We start from the raw sequence: 18,108 nt of genomic DNA on the forward strand, positions 1-18,108 counted from the left end.
ACCTCCAATGTGTCAGGGTCATTAAGGATCCATGTACCACAGACAAACAACTAGAGGCTCCACCTCCAATGTGTCAGGGTCATTAAGGATCCATGTACCACAGACAAACAACTAGAGCCTCTTCCTCCAATGTGTCAGGGTCATTAAGGAACCATGTACCACAGACAAACAATAAGAAGCTCCACCTCCAAATGTGTCAGGGTCATTAAGGATCCACATACCATAGACAAACAACTAGAGGCTCCACCTCCAATGTGACAGGGTCATTAAGGATCCACGTACCGCTACTGTAACTAAGTATTGGAATCTGGGTTTTTTCTGGGATAGCTTTTATAAATCCATATTTTGCTGGACTTTTGTAAGAAATGATACAGATGAAATAAACAATTAAAATATAATCAACAATGTGTAAAATTTCATGGAGTGGGGGGCCTACTTTTAACCAAAAAGATTTTTAAAAGACATTTAACTGTTGAAATATTTTTCACATAATTTACCCCGTGATCATGACCATCTCAGTAAATCATGTTCATTCAACTAAAATGAAATTGTAAGCAATTAAAGAATATGAACTAATAAATGGAAACACATGACACACACAACAGATGTATAGCAATTGTTCTCTTGAGCTTATACCATAACATTATCATTTTTAATGTATAATTGCATATGATTTAGTGAATTGAACAATGTATCTTTAAAGTGCACTTAGCCTTGAATTTGCTATATGAGTATGCAGCAGTTTTAAGTTCAAGTGGTGTCCGTAAGTTACACATTGCTCAGTTTCTAGATCTGGAGATTTGACATCATTTAATCACCAAGTACTGTATTCTCACTATTTTGTAACAGCAGAAAGGACTGACATGGTCAGAAATTCGGAAAATTTGTTAAAATAATGGACATTTTTTAAATTTAAACCATTATTGGAAAATTTAGAAAAAGGGAAAAAGAAAGTTGGAACCTCCATCCTTATCCTAATCATATAGACTGTAATGATCAACATTACTCTCGACTCTGATTATCCGTACTAATCTAGAATGATAATCCACATTAGTGTTAACTCTGACAATCCACATTTAACAGGTATCTGAACTGTGATTATAGACATATTCCACATAAATCTAGGCTCATAATTCAGGTCCCTCCAATCTGGACTGTGGTTAAATATTTAATCCAAATTGATATGGACAATCCACATAAATCTGGACTCAGGGATAATCCACATTATTCTAGCAAGACTAAAATAATCCAGATTCAATATGAACTCTGATATTTTTCACAGTAACCTAGACTGTCCACATTATAATCTCAACTCTCAAGATCCATACTAACCTAGACTGTCCACATTATAATCTCAACTCTCATGATCCATACTAACCTAGACTGATAATCCACATTTATCTGAACTCTGATAATTCACATTTATCTAAACTCTGATAATTCATATTTATCTAAACTCTGATAATCCACATTTATCTAAACTCTGAAAATCCACATTTATCTGAACTCTGATAATCCACATTTATCTAAACTCTGATAATCCACATTTATCTGAACTCTGATAATCCACATTTATCTAAACTCTGATAATCCACATTTAACTGAACTCTGATAATCCACATTTATCTGAACTCTTATAATCCACATTTAACTGAACTCTGATAATCCACATTTATCTAAACTCTGATAATCCACATTTATCTAAACTCTGATAATCCACATTTAACTGAACTCTGATAATCCACATTTATCTGAACTCTGATAATCCACATTTATCTAAACTCTGAAAATCCATATTTATCTAAACTCGATAATCCACATTTATCTAAACTCTGATAATCCACATTTATCTAAACTCTGATAATCCACATTTAACTGAACTCTGATAATTCACATTTATCTAAACTCTGATAATACACATTACATATAATGTACATTAATCTGGACTCTGTTAATCATTTTTAATGAGGACTTTCATTTCTGAATTCAGATTCAGAAAGTTAACCTTTCTATGAAATGAAATAAATATAAACAAAGCAAAATAGTACAAGCAGTCCATAGTCCCCAACCTTTGGACTTAAATATTGGTACCAAAATTGAATAACGGGACGTAACTCTACATATAGTAGTGCAATAGATTACAGTTTAGTACTGTAATAACATGAAATGTAGGTTGGTGTTTTCCTTTGTGATTTTAAGCTTTTTATATTGTTTTGTTAACTTTCGTAAAATACCTCAGATAAGCAAACAGAAATAAAGTATATCAATTAAGGACTATGTATGGTTTGGGCCTTTTTTGGCCCCCAAATCCATCAAAATTAACAAGAGGCACAGAGGGCCTGTATCGCTCACCTGAATATGTTTAAAATAATTGGTATGAAGTCAAGATATAGCACTCCATGGTAGGTGCTGTAAGTACATATGGAATTTCAGAAAGATCCATCCAGTACTTGAGGTATTGCGAGAACAAACTTCAAACAGAGCCCCACCACTATGCCCCTAGGGGGGTCATACCCACCAATTATACAAAATTGAGACCCCTTGGTCCAAGGATGCTCCAGACTAAATATGGAAAAAATCCGTTAATCTCGATGGTCGAAGAAGGATTTAAAAGGTTTTACCTCAATTTCTCCCATTTGCCCCCACCCTTCTGCCCCCTGGGAGACCACACCCACTGCATATTAAAAATTAAGTCCCCTTGGCCCAAGGATGCTCCAGACTAAATTAGGATAAAATCCCTAAATCCCTATGGTAAAAGAAGGATTTTAAAGGTTTTACCTCTATTTCCCCTATTGGGCCCCGCCTCTCTGCCTCCAGGGGGTTAGACACACCATTTATACAAAACTGGTTCCCCTTTACCCAATGATGCCTCATACCAAATTTGGACAAAATCCTGTCATTCGTACAGAAGAAGAAGGTATTTGAAGAATTTGCTAAGTTTCCCCTATTGGGCCCCTCCCTTCTATCCCCAGGTGGGCAACACTCGCTGTTTATACAAAATTGAGTCCCTTTTGTCCAAGGATGATCCAGGCTAAATTAGGATAAAATCCCTCAATCCATATGGTAGAAGAAGGATTATAAAGGTTTTACTTCTATTTCCCCTATTGGGCCTGCCCCTCAGGTCCCAGGGGGGCCACACCCACCGTTTATACAAAATTGGTTCCCCTTTACCCAAGGATGCTCCACACCAAATATGGAACAAATCCTTTCATTCTGACAGAAGAAGAAGGATTTTAAAGAATAATTTGCTATGTTTCCCCTATTGGGCCCCACCTCTCAGGCCCCTTGCGGGCCAGACCCATGGTTTATACAAAATTGGTTCCCCTTCACCCAAGTATGCTTCAGACCAAATATGGAACAAATCCTTGAATTAGATGGATTTTAAAGAATTTGCTATATTTCCCCTATTGGGCCCCGCCCCCCAGCCCCCAGGGGGGCCACACCCACCATTTATACAAAATTGAGTCCCCTTGGCCCAAGGATGCTCCAGACTAAATTAGGATAAAATCCTTTAATCCCTACGGTAGAAGAAGGATTTTCAAGGTTTTACCTCTATTTCCCCTATTCGGCCCCGCCCCTCTGCCCCCAGGGGGGCCACAACCACCGTTTATACAAAATTGAGTCCCCTTGGCCTAAGGATACTCTAGACCAAATTTAGTCAAAATCTACTTGGCCGTTCAGGACAAGTAGCGTTTTAAAGGAAAAGTTGACTGACTCATCTAGTTTTTCTCTTAGCTACCACATAGCGCACTCTTGAACAAACTTTATATTTCTCCTAAAGATGTATTACAGGTGCCTACACATTATCCTTTGATATTAAGTTTGTTCAAGCATGCACTCTATAGTTTCTAGGAGAAAAACTATGCAAAATATCACAATATTCACTAAATATTCATTTTTTTCTAATTTATGCAAATTTTAACTTGTTACCATGGCAACAATAATTAGAAATATAAATAAATATTTTCATAATAGTATTTGGGAAGTATTCGAAATTAAAGAAACAGTCATATCAAAGTTCATTTAAAGGTTTTGAATTTTGAAGCATTTGGGGGCCAAAACAGGCACAAACCATACATAGTCCTTTATTGTGTGTATTTATTTTCGTGGTTCCATAGCACCCTTGAAAATCAGGAATGTTAATACACAGCAAACATTACATACTCTGCCATCCAAGAGATACTCAAATATTTTTTTTTGAATTGACGGAGTATATAAGAATACAGGCTGGCTCCCGACAAACTGACACAAAATAACGCCGGTCATATAACACTAACTAGTGAGGCAGGAAACCTATTCATTATGTGACACTCTACCATCCCTAATGGTGTATTCTGCACAAACAAAATTCAGCAGTTGTAAGTGATCAACAGACAGACAGACGTACGGACAGAATGACAGAGTGCAATCCTGATGATCCTCTGTGGTAGTACAAGAGGAAAATAATTTACATCTGCTGTCCCTACCATCAATGTGCCTGTAGTAACAGTCACCAGTTAATGGAATGTATTCAAAATAAGTTTTAATGTATCAAAATTAGGTTTTAATGTATCAAAATTAGGTTTTAATGACATAAAACATTGAGAAAATCAAAGTAAGTCTTACTTTGAAACTGATTTGGAAACAAAAATTAGATTTTCCCTTCAATTGTTGAGATATATATAAGTTTAAATATGGAAAGTAATGTGGATAAAAGTTGTAATTAATCTCATCTCCAGTTTGGAGATTTAGTGTATTTAAGGCCAAACAAAATGTATGTTTCAGGTACCCTGATACACCCTACACCCTCTCTACTTCCCAATATTTCTTTACAATACTGTACTAGTCTATACAACTTAGTCTCTCTTGAAGTATTCAAAGCATGAAATATCTAGCTTCTGGTCAGCCTAATATTTGTTGTTAGGCAAGGAGATGCATTTTAGTCCTTGTACTCCAAAACACAAGAAAAGGTGCTTTTTAAGTAAAAAGGCATTGTGGGATAAGTATGAAACTTTTACAAATTAAATATTATCATATAACTAATATCTATGCCAAGTTGCATGCTTATCTCAAAATACCTTTATGTACAATCAGGTCTTATTATTGGAAATAGGCAGAACAATTCTTGAGGCCAGGAGATTTAAAATTACCAGCAAATCGAACTTCAAATATTAAATTAATCATTTTTCAATAGTTGAGGTGGCAAATGCCATTTTTGATTTGTAAGTTTACTTTAAAAAGAAAGAAAACAAATCAGGAAAATCCTACAAACTAAATTTTGAAAATGGAACTATGTATTGTTTGTTTAGTTGTTTCGCTGTTGCTAGGACCCCCATTGAAAGTTTTACATTTTTCGCATGAAAAACATGCTATTCTCTCTTTTGCGTTGCCCTCATGTATAAATAGAAAACAAAATAAGTTTTTTTTTATTTATGCCTGCATCGGAAAATTCAAAGCACTTAAAAATGTAAATATAAGGAATGAAATTATTTTTTTAAACATTCATGAGGTCATAACAACATTGGCTTTCTGGACATATCTACCAAGAATGTCCAGAAAGCCAATGTTTCCAAAAACAAAAATGTATTATTTTGGTCGATTTAGCTCATTTTGAAAAAAGCAAATTATATTTGTGATTTACCCTACCCGTATTGGTACCCTAAAAAAATTCCACTTTCTGTCAAACTTTCGCCTTAATTTTTGCGCATGTGATACAATAAGACATATTTGAACAAATTAAGGAGGTAAAAATTGGGATATACATTATACAGGGGCCCAAAAAAAGGCCTTAATAGACAATCATCGCTTGACACACCAAAATGTTACAATACCGAAAAATTTGTCTTCCTGGATTTTGACTGACCATCTTCTTACTCATTTGTTTTGCACCAATTACAGACTTCTGTGAGCTACACAACATGGATTTTTTTTCGGACAAAATTAATGCTCTCCATACATAACACTTCAATAAAAGCATGTCTTCATCTGAAGGTGTTGTAACTTTTCCACATGTTCGTATCTGTTGTTGTATTAGTTGTAATTAGGGGTTTACAGGTAAGTCAAATTGATATTGATCAATAACATCCAGGTAAGTATCGCAGTAAGTAGGCCTATTCTAATACCAGTGGGTTTAACATGTGTTGTATTTTTTCTTCAATGCAGCCAGGTGAGACAAAATATAAAAGGCTGTATATTTATGGAAAAAGGCTATATATAGATAATGGCGTGCTAGCTGTCATTTAGTTGTACAACGACCGTAACACAATCAATGGATTGAGCAACTATAAGCATCGGAAAGCACCATCATACATGCATCTGTAACAGGAGAAAGAGAAATGCAGTGGAAAGACTAGGATTCGAACCTGGACCCTGACTGAACTCTAGACGGATGCTCTACCAATTGAGCTACATGGTCGCCGATGATCAACCCAGTCCAGTTCTGCTACATTCCTCCCTCCTTTCACTAGGTCTTCTCCCCCAAAGACGCAACTTTTGCAACTTAGGTTCATAAATTCCCTTGATAAGCACTCACTGACTGCTTGAAACACAGGTTGAGAAGATCAAACATTTTTAAAAGGAGAAACAGAAATCAAACAGCAAGACCGGATTCGAACAAGACCTTTTAGGGACCCTCCAAACTTTAGAGAAACACTCTATATGTATACCAATTGAGCTACTTGTCAGCCGACGATCTCCCCAGTCCAGTTCCGCTGCACATCCATGAAAATGATAACATAAGGTTCCTTTGGGAGGAAACCTGTTATTCAAATTCTTATTACAAATAATAGATGTAATGTAAGCCTTCAATAATGTATTAATGCATGCAGATGAGAACAAAAAGCAGAATAATAAAAACAATGTTATGATAAAGTGAAAAGTAAGCCTGACCTTAATCACCCAGATGTTTAAACACTATCATTTATAGTGTTGTTGAATGCAAACATCAATGTGATCAAGATGTGATATTGCTTTTTGCTAAGTAATAAATCTACTTGTGCTGACAACGAGACTTCTACCTAAAAAATGATAAGCGCAGTGCATGACATACCTCTAAATATTTTCTCACAACATTGCCACACAACATTTGAAATAAAATTACCTCCATCCATTAACTTTGTCATAACTTAACGCTCCATCCAGTAAACTGGCAATAAATTGTCCACCGGTTATAAACAAAACATTCAAAGTGACCAATCTCCCACGTAGCTGAACTGGGGCGCATTCAGCTATATACATTGGTACTGTCATCGAAGCCAGCCCTGCAAAAAAAATCAGAATATGTTTTGACCGCAATGTTTGACTAGGTTTCACCTACCTCCAGCCGTTGACCTTGTCGTAGCTGAAACCTCCGTCAACCACACTGGCTATGAACTGTCCCCCAGTAATAAATAAATTGTTAAGAGTCACCAGTCTTCCCCTCATTTGAGGAGGAGCACATTCTGCGATATAAATTGGTACAGTCATGGATGCTAAACCTGTAAAGTTGAGAGAGAAAAAAAGAAGAAAAAATATCAATTGTCTTTAATTACCCACAGAAAATATTTTTTTATAGTCAGTGATTTTTCCACATTTTTGCCTTCTGAAAGGCACTTCTACGTACAATATTTTCCAAGATTTGGCGATTCTTTACATCAGCAAAACTAAGACACCAAGGCCCAATTGGCCTGTATTGCACACCTATTATTCAATGCTATCTGCAAATATACTTCACATCTGCAGCTTTAATATTGGTTCAAGGTCAAATTTATTTAATAAGATTTAATATGATACACTGTCGGACTGTTGTTGCTCGTATGACGGTCTCAGAAAGGATATTGTTCCACATATGTATAGTTTTGAAGCCCCAAAATGCTTTCTCATATCTCATCTATGAAATTTTTAATCAATTTTTCACATGTATGTATGTATTGCCTCCCATTTTTGATGACACATCTTGATAGAAAAACCATAAGTACAAGCAGTAAGTAAAATGTTATCATGAATACTGTTCGTAGTTTAAAATGTACAAGACATTTTAAGGTAACTTTTAAGAACACAGACAGGTCAACAAGGGCTTCGTCATATGCCTAACTGTATCCCCCATGGTCTATTTTTAGTAACAGTGACCTTGACCTTTAAAACTTGTAAACACCTATTGCACATCTGCACATCGCACTGTATCACAATGTCAAATCTCAGAAAGATAAGTCTTTTGGACTCTCTGGAAAGTGCAGACCATACTAAAGTTTGCATACAAATAGCACATGAGCTGTTCAAAAGCTCACATGAGTGGAAGTAAGCTGATGTGAGGAGAAAGCTCACATGAGAAAAATACGCTTGTGAATTGAAAAATTCAAAATTTTACTGAAATTCTAATCCAATTATAATGATAAATAAACAAATTTGAAAACTAGACTTATCATAATATTGTTACATATTTATATCTCCATTGTGGCTATATCACCTTGCAAATACTCAACATTTATCAAGATTACGACAAATGTTCATTATCACTCAGTAAAATCTAACTATATCACCTTTAATTCTTCTTTATGTAAGAGTTGGAGTACTCCTAAGTCCTACAACAGTGACTGTATAACAGTTCCAGGTAGCTATAAGTTGCCTTTTATTGAAACATCTCTGTATTTTCAATGTCATTTAATTTGTATCAGCCATCTTGATTTTTTGATCACCAAACACTCTCAAAAGTAAAACAGGCACAAAAAGTACCAAGAGCAGCAGACACAATTTGAGAAAGATTCTGGATTCTATACTTCTGGAGAAATAGCAATGACAAGAATTTTTATGTATGAATGACAGAAAGATGATGGATCAAGGACAAAGGGCAAATTGAACAGATCTACCACCATCTGGTGATGGTAGGCTAAACCAATTTTGTTAAAAGTTCCTATTTTCAACATAAGATAATACAAAAGAATTCTATACATTTATTGTTCCCATGGCAACAAAGTTTTACTACATAGCACAAATTCTTAGCTTCCCAGATACGGAGTATGCAAATCTATACAGCCACTCAGTCATAAATAAACCATTTCTTGTGTTAGATACACATTTCAGCTGATATAAGGGACCCTGGGTATACATATGACATTATTAGGTTTCTAGGATACAGACAAACATATGTGACAAACATTTTAGTAGTGAGGGTTAACATCACTGACATATAAGACCAACAATAGCATGTGTCTTATTTCTTTAATCTTTCTACGAACCATTTCCCACCATCCTCGCAATGTAAATATTGGGTTCATCCTAATCGTTGACTTTAACCTTGATACATTGAAGTATGGCCTAGACTGAGGCTGTTTATTTAAACACCGGGACACATCTTTTTTAACATGTTAAAAATGATTAAATGTTTACACCACATGTTGGATGTATTTGCTTAAAATCTATGAGGTCATGGCTCCATATTAAATAAAAAGAAATCTCAGAAGATCTTGGCAACCACCATTGTACCATCTTCATTAGTTTATGTCAGTTTGATCTTTTCTCTTCTTTTCTCTTATCTGTTTGATCAAGTCATGCAAACAGTGCATTTAAGTGTAAGAGAAATAGATCCTTGCAATATCAGAAAGATCTCATTAGCACTTCATGTAGCCATCTTGTTTTTATGATCACTCTCCAAAGTCAACATGTACCACTACAGACCAAGAAGAAAAAACATATCAAATTTGAGAAAGATCCTTCAAGAACTTCCTGGGAAATAGCGATAAGAAACATAACTGTCCAAATCCAAGATGGCCGTCTGTCGGCCATTTTGTTTATCCGATTAGTCTCAAAAGTTATACATGCACAACAACAGACCAAGGGGAACCTACATATCAAATATGAGAAAGATCCCTCCAGAACTTCATGAGCAATAGCGATAACAAACTTTCACTGTCAAAATTCAAGATGGTCGCCTGGCAGCCATTTTGTTTAAACGATCAGCCTCTAAAAGGGGAACCTTCATATCAAATTTGAGAAAGATCCTCCAGTACTTTCTGAGAATAGCAATAACAAGAGCTGTTTAAGGACCGAAGACCGACGACCGACGACGGATGGTGGGCTAAAAAGTTGAAAAGGGACAACCTAAAATCATAAGACATATATCTTTTAATAATAAATTGTTCATTTAAATGCAAATTTTGTTTCTTTTATAAGAATTTCATGACAAGTTATATTAACTGAATTACTAACTCTTTATTTGGTCTTTATCATTTTCATAAAAGTCCCACAAAGGTATGATTTTCTGTTCAGAAATGATTTATCAAAGTTATATTCATGCAGGAAAATAAATTTCCAATGCATTAATGAGGTTGCACATTTTGGCAGTGGTATAGGGGTCCTTAATAATCCTTAAGTCTATACCAGTGGTATAGGGGTCTTTAATAATCCTTAAGTCTATACCAGTGGTATAGGGGTCCTTAATAATCCTTAAGTCTATATATACCAGTGGTATATGTCATCTCATCCACAAGGTGGTGCACACTTAGCCTTCAATTCTGCTATGACATACTCCAGGAGTGCAGAGTGAAAGTGAGTGTAACCCCTGGATATTGAAGATGAACTCTAGCTTTGATAAATCATTTCTGAAAGGAAAACTATACCTTGCGGGACTTTTATGAGAAACAGTAAAGCTGAAATCAACAAAATAGGATCAACAGCAGTGTTCTGAGTGGGAAAAAATCAGCAGCGCTAGACCTGGATTCAAACACTGGACTTCAGATTGTTATACTATCACTCTAATCAATTGAGCACGTCATCAATGGAAGTGTCCTGGTCCAACTGTGATACAGTAATATCCAAATGGAAATCAAAGGGGGTAAAGTGGGGGAGGGGGGTAAACTACCATGCAGTGTGACATGGATCAGCGAATCTAGGAATTTGAAATTTAATACTCATAGTCCATAGCAGACAGCGGTGTATCAAATTAAAGCGTATATATCACTGATGTATCTGGAATTTTTATTTTCGTTTCTTATTGTGTTTAATGCATAAATTTGATTTAACTTTGAAGTTCTTGTTACATGCAACTTTCTGATTGCTGCGATAATTTAATACATAATCAGTCAAGCGGAACGTTTTATTATATCACAACTCTAGATCTACAAAAGACTTCAAAATCTGTTCAAAAATGGAGTTGCTTGAGTGATGACACTGAATTGTTTGATGACATTTTATAAAATTGTGAGTATAAGATTCTACTAGCAATTGCAGTCAAAAATGTAATTGTATATGCCCTTTTCCATGAAATTGACTTGGGTATTTGAGTATAAAAATAATTAATTTTCTTTACCCCGACACAACATTAAAATTCATATGACAACAATTAATTCATTATATAACATCAAAATTAATTTATCACAAATTTAACATATTATTTGCAAACTTAAACGCATGTAAATGCCATACATGGTTTTAGGTTGTTTTGCGCTAGGTTGTTTCACCCTAAAACTAAAACTGAAACATTGTTTGGTATTTTCTTTCAATTTTAGTAGTTTTAAGTCACAAATTAAATAAAAATAAATTTTATAAAAAGAAATGTGTCTGTGTTGTTTTTAAGCAAGTGTGACAAACGGCAGCTGTGAAAAGCTGACTCCGAACTCGCACCGTTGTGTATTTTTCTACATAAAATAAATAACATTATAGAAAGTTATCAATAAGTTTAGTTGATGTATTTAAATATTAATTATTATATTAGCGTATCAATTTAAAAAAAATAGGGGGCGTAACAACCCAGGGCGAACAGGATTTAGGGCGAAACAACCCGTAACCGCTCTACATCATACAAAGTACAGTATAATAAAGCTTACCTATTCCTATTCCGAGTATTGACCTTCCAATGACCAGCATAGCAATGTTTTGTGCAAATCCTAAGAGAACTGCTCCTCCCGTGAATACAAAACTGGCACATACAGTTGTAAACTTCCTCCCAAAATAGTCGTTTAGAAACCCACCAACTAATGCAAAAATGGCAGCAAACAAAATAGTGGCACTGACAATGATTTCTTCCCATAAAGATGTCAAGTTGAATTGTTTTTTCAGCAGCAGCATCGCACCTGAAACCACACCGGTATCATACCCGAATAGAAAGCCACCAATAGCGGCAAAGAATGACAGGACATAGAGAAATCCTGACGTCTTCGCCTCCTCAGATATGTCGCCATCAGAGTTAGTTGACGTTCCATTGACTGCCACATTATCCTCACTCGGTGTGTACTTGACGTTTCGTTCGTCCATACCTGACGCACTGTTCAGTAGAAGCGACGTTTCTATACTGGTTGACATCTCGAAGTCCTCAGAGTCTATATCGTCGTTATCAGCTGAACTCATGACCTAAATTGACTGTTTACATTACAAATGCCTAACGTAACGGGCTCGATAGATCGCATGTCAACATTAAACCAACAACTTCCGGTTTAAATGTTCTTTATACAGGGGAGATAACTGTGATCAACTTCAAAAATGAAAGTAGATTTACATTCACTTTGAAGATGTATTATTCAATATTTATTTCGCATTTTCTGCATTCGTATATCCATTGGAGATATAAATCGAAACATGGCGCAAACGAACATGTGAAGCTTACAATTTTCGGATAATGGACTATTCGAATGAAATTTTGAATGTGAAGCTTACAATTTTCGGTTAATGGACTATTCGAATGAAATTTTGAAAGTAAAAGTGAAAGTAGACAATACTTATTTTTAATTCAGTATCCTATTCAACGTTTTCTCATTAATTTATCTATCTGGATCGGAACATTTGCTAGTGTTTACAAATGTTTTTTAATTCATTGGTCTTTTCCTTTAAGTGTTAGAGCGACAAGAAAGCTAGTAGCCTTGCTAAAGTCCATTTTTTTTATTAATTTAATTCATGTTTGAGGATAGGGTGGGGTGTTGATCGGTTTATTATTTCAATCAATTCAAATATTCAAATTCTCTCTAGGAATATGTAAGATGTTATATACCAGGTTTTGACTATGTATCAATCAGTTGTTTGGTTTTCCACTTTCAAGATTGTCAATTATGTAGAATTATGTTTTGAGTAATCTTAATATTATAAGATTTGTCTGACTTGGACTTATGAAATTAAGGCAAACACATCTTAAATACGTGACCTTCTAAATTGTCCAGGGATATTTACTTAAATAAACTTTATAGAAGTCAAGTTTACACTAATCAGTACTCTATAGCTTTGGCAACTTCGTTAAAATCTTTTATTCAAACAAACTTGATTGCCATTTATTCCAGAAAATTCAAATTTGATAAGAATTATTCTTTTAAGGAGTTACTTCAGGATTTTTACACTTTTATCTGTTATCTTCAAAGTAAGTCAAGGTCATTTATTTTAACAAACTTAATAGTTCTTCAACCCTGTAAGTTAAAGCCCTAATATCATGTAGATGATCTGCAGATCTTTGTTGAGGACTTTAAATAATATTGATATTTCATTTGAAAACAATAAGTAGCCTTCCACTCTGGCAAGCTACTATAATATCCAGACTCTAGGTCTTTATGTTCTTAATGAGAAATAAAAAACAAAAGTAGTGAAATTTTAACGATGCCAATAGACAATCGATAAAAGGCGATAGCTATAACTCACATGAGGGAAGCTAAAAATCCCAAAAATGTAATGCTTATTGACTGACAATATAGGAAGCTGAGAATCAAAATTTATTGTTGGTCATTTAAAAGCCTGTTATATCATATTTGACATAACGTTAGTGATTTGACGATAAATAATAGTCAAAACTGAGAGTATCCTGTAAGTGTTACAGACTGTTGCCAAAGTCTTTCATACAGAGCAAAGCTAATCAAATCACAGGACAGAATTTCATAACATTTAAATATAGTTAGCAATATAATTGGGTCATAGGTGGAATGTTTCTTCTAAAAAAATTGAACCAATTTCGACCCAAAAAGTTTCTACATTTGTATTATCAAATGGTTAATAAGAATCCATGGAGGCCACATTGGATGAAACTGCCAACAGGGGCCTGTTCGTTTATGTGGAACAAACGGTTAGTCTGTTTTTAAATGTAACATTTTGGGTATTAATATAAGCAGACCTGCAAATGTTTATGCAGGCCTTGTAAGGCTTTGTCAAGGCTTGCCTAAAAGCAGCACCAAAAAACTAGGTCCGACCTTATTTCACAAACGAACAACTCTGGTCCAATCGGTTCAACTGATTGGACCGAGATAAACAAAAACGGCCGAGGTCAAAACCTATTTCTATCATTAGTTACTTTGAGTAACAAAACAAACATTTGTAGTAAATTTGAAACAAGTTTTTAAAATGAAATTGAGGATGAAATGTTTTGAAAATCAAATTTTGAAAAAGTAAAATACATAAACATTCTCAAGTTATATTGCTTTGCAGTAAAACTTTCAAATACTTCTGGAATATGTTTTTACCGATAATGCTAGACTTTTTTTCCTTCATTTTTCAATTCCAAATTTGAAGAGCTACCACATGTTACCAATTCAATACAATGAGGTGTTCATGAGTATTTCTGGTTTATGTTGTCACTTCAATTGAGTAACATTTCATTCTTATATTTAATAGACTGAACCAACTTCATAAAACATTGCTGAGGGCTATTCCAGAAAAATATCTCCCTGAACCCTGGACTCCAAAAAAAAATCACTTCTATCTGTGGTTGGATTCTGGCAATTCATTCAATGCAAGGTACTAATTAAATTCTTTGGGTAATAGTATTCCTAACAGGGAATCCTGGCATAGTTTTCAACTGGAAATTTTGGCTGCAGTTTAAATTTCTCCATCTTTGCACTACAGCATATGTATATAGTGATTGTGTGTGAAGGGCAAAATTAACACTGGGTAAAATTGGATTTTACCAGTGGATGGCGAAAGCTTGACAGGGCACAAGTGTCCGTGCGTACAGTAGATGTTTTACTAGAATTGCCATAGGATGCGACGAAGGATTCCACTTTAACTTTGTATAATGTTTGCTTCTCATTTCCTAAACCCTGATACTCACAAACAAATATAAGAAATAAAAGTACACCAATAAAGAGTGTTTTATTCCTTGCACAAAATCATCTGTATAACAATTTGCCCATTACAGGTATATTTCAAACATATAAATAGTCATATTGAAAACCCATTTTGTTTCTATTAAAGTTTTATTCAGAGAAAAACAATATTTTCCCAACAAACTATTCAAAACATTCTTCCCTTAAAAAGCAAAAATATTAAAGACATATCACAGTTTCAATAATATATTCTAGTACTGAGTTGCTTCATCCTCATACATAAACAGAAGAAAAGGCTTTCTCTATTTATAAGGCTACACCATAACTTAAGTGATATATATATCCTTTTGAATAGTTTTTTTTTTTTTTTTAAAGTCAGCTTCTCATTCTGAAATTGTTAGAAACTTTACACATTACATACACAAAACCTGATAAATAAAACTGGCATGGACACAAAAGATTATCGTACATGGAAAATGATAGAAAAATAAACTTGGAATGAATATACCAGGTATGTTTGGACAAGTATCCTATATTTTTTGTCCGTTTTAAACATCCATTGCAAAGAAAATTAAGTTACAACAAATTATTTCTGTGAAATTTTGTGAAAAACAGAAGCTTTTAAAACAATGGTATTGGGTGGTAGGGAGTGCAGGCATGGCCTTTGACCCAATTCATATTGAAGTTCAAGTGACATATGTCTTCACAATACATTAACGACTGTATTAAACATTTTATGCTCGACAAAAAAGAAAATAAATAAAGCATTATAGCCATGGAAGGATGGAATTTCAATGCAAACTTTCATGAAACATATAAACAAAGTTAACACATTCACACATCAAAAAAAGGTAGAAGTTTATATCTGGTTATATTTTTCTCTTAAATTATCTTCCGGTAGTACAATCAAATCTGATAAAAATAAATTACCAAAATTGTGATTTCACAGATGACATCCCTTTACTGGAAAAGTACAGTATCGATATGATAGAAATTTATTTTGAAAAAAAGATACCATATATGATATCATATACTGTTATATTGAAATACAAATTGTCACTGCGAAATGCTTATATGAAATTTAAAATCTACCATACATAAATCTGTAGATCTGATCTGTCTGACAGAACTGGAAAAATCTAAATTATCAATCTAAAAAAAAAAATTGTGAAATGTCATTTATACATGTAAAAACAACACATTTAACACAGAAACTCCTTTTGTTCAGCTTGTTACATGTCATTTCAATTCCACTTTCAAAACGACTTACATTTCCCATCCAAACAACTTGTCCAATAATAACTCTTATTTTGTTTCTTCCATCAAATTTATTTCATCAAGAGCACTTTCTGAGTAGACTGTTTAATTTTCTTCTATCGAAAAAAAATCAAATTACAATGTAATATAATTCATGTAGTAAGTATCTAAACACCAATTATAGCATACATTAAAAAATCTTCTCCATAGTTGTTGGGAAATACACAAATACACATATTGATTCAAATTGAAATTTTGACAAGAATTCAAAGAATATAATTCACTTTCATCATCTATCCACACATGGTCATGAATATTCAACAGGACATCCATGGAAATAACCATGTTCACATGCATTCATGAATATTCAACAGGAGCTTGAGGAGATCTATATGGCCTACTTTAATAAAGTCATGTTGATTAGGAATTCCTTGGACTACTATAATTCATGATATCAAACAAGTCGTCCAGACTTGCACGAAGACAGTCAATAAATTCTCGTACATTTGTTGCCGGAGGGTAGCTGGTGACATTGAAGCCAATTCTGTTGCTCTCTATGGAATAACCTGTAATATATATTTTTTGAGTCAGAAAAGGTTTAATTTAAAATGTTTAATAGGTAAAATCAGATTACTCTCCCAAAATCTCTCCCACATCTCCTATTTAGTAACACTACACTACTTAGGTCAGATAACCCCGTGCATTGCTCATTGGACTATTTTACCACAGCAGCAAGATTGTAACATCAGCTATCAAAACTCAAATCTGCAAGCAGGCCACATAATAATGAATATCATAGCGACAAAGAATGTATCAAATGACTGAATTTTTCACAAATTCTTATTTATTGATTGTTCTAACAACATATTTACGAGGATTTGAATTCTTGAAAGGAATAACAGCCACTATTTGTTCATTGTTTTTGTCTTACTACAACCATGTTCCTGAGATGTTTGAATTCACAAACCGCCAGAAAAATATATGTTTGGTGAAGGTTATGATTTACAGTGATGTCAACAACTACAGTGACTATCTGTAAAAAGTCTGACAGAGGATGCTACTTCCTCAAACAAATTCTCAAACTGAAATGTGCAACTAAAGAACTTGTAAAGTTTTGTTTATACAAAATCATATTTTTGGGGTAATCTTGAAAACGACTCATGCAATCAGGTGTAGACATGTTACAAAAAGCAGATCACACATACCGATTCCGTATCCATCAGGAGTGACAGGGGCAAATCCTCCGATAACCACTGCTGGACTACTGAGGGTAGAAGTAGACAGGATGATGTGGTTCATATTCGTGTAGGCAGGGTCCTTAAAAATCTTATGGGGAAAATAATTTTCTGCTTCAGCCAGTGTTCGTAGTGCAAACAGATGACGATCGAATCCCTGTCCTGAAGAAACAAGACAATAAATTACAGTCAAAATCATTTACAATCGATTGCACAAGAATACATTGGTATCAGAAAAGCATGAGTGATCTTGGGGCTCAAATTTTGAATCTGATGTGGGAGGGCAATCTAAATTTTCAGAGTAATCAAGACTTCTCAGCAATATATAAATGGTACAGGAAATCTCGATTTGTCATACTTGTTGGTAGGTAGATTAATTTCTAAAGATACATGCAGATGGTAGTGGCAGGGTTTTACAGATTCTACCGTTATGTATGGGTGGTAAGGTAATCTTGATTCTACCGTTATGTATGGGTGGTAAGGTAATCCAGATTCTACCGTTATGTATGGGTGGTAAGGTAATCTAGATTCTACCGTTATGTATGGGTGGTAAGGTAATCCAGTTTCTACCGTTATGTATGGGTGGTAAGGTAATCCAGATTCTACCGTTATGCATGGGTGGTAAGGTAATCTAGATTCTACCATTATGTATT

At 34.4% G+C, this 18,108-nt stretch overlaps 2 protein-coding genes across 2 annotated transcripts in view; both read right to left on the bottom strand.

Moving 5' to 3' along the window:
• The window catches only part of LOC110452618 (proton myo-inositol cotransporter-like), a 41,090-nt gene extending 28,723 nt beyond the window's left edge, over positions 1 to 12,367 (bottom strand). Inside the window, exons 1-3 of the mRNA XM_021501249.1 lie at positions 11,778 to 12,367; positions 7,295 to 7,454; positions 6,645 to 6,736 (exon numbers count right to left, since the gene is read on the bottom strand). Of these exons, the coding sequence (XP_021356924.1) occupies positions 6,645 to 6,736; positions 7,295 to 7,454; positions 11,778 to 12,297 (772 nt within the window). The 5' untranslated portion in view covers positions 12,298 to 12,367. The remainder of the gene's footprint in view (positions 1 to 6,644; positions 6,737 to 7,294; positions 7,455 to 11,777) is intronic.
• Positions 12,368 to 14,993: 2,626 nt separating this feature from the next.
• The window catches only part of LOC110452625 (carnitine O-palmitoyltransferase 2, mitochondrial-like), a 30,278-nt gene continuing 27,163 nt past the window's right edge, over positions 14,994 to 18,108 (bottom strand). Inside the window, exons 14-15 of the mRNA XM_021501256.1 lie at positions 17,426 to 17,617; positions 14,994 to 16,786 (exon numbers count right to left, since the gene is read on the bottom strand). Coding sequence (XP_021356931.1) covers positions 16,641 to 16,786; positions 17,426 to 17,617 — 338 coding nt within the window. The 3' untranslated portion in view covers positions 14,994 to 16,640. The remainder of the gene's footprint in view (positions 16,787 to 17,425; positions 17,618 to 18,108) is intronic.

The sequence above is a fragment of the Mizuhopecten yessoensis genome, unplaced genomic scaffold, assembly GCF_002113885.1.
Source record: "Mizuhopecten yessoensis strain PY_sf001 unplaced genomic scaffold, ASM211388v2 scaffold6779, whole genome shotgun sequence".
In the NCBI taxonomy this organism is placed as follows: Eukaryota; Metazoa; Mollusca; class Bivalvia; order Pectinida; family Pectinidae; genus Mizuhopecten; species Mizuhopecten yessoensis.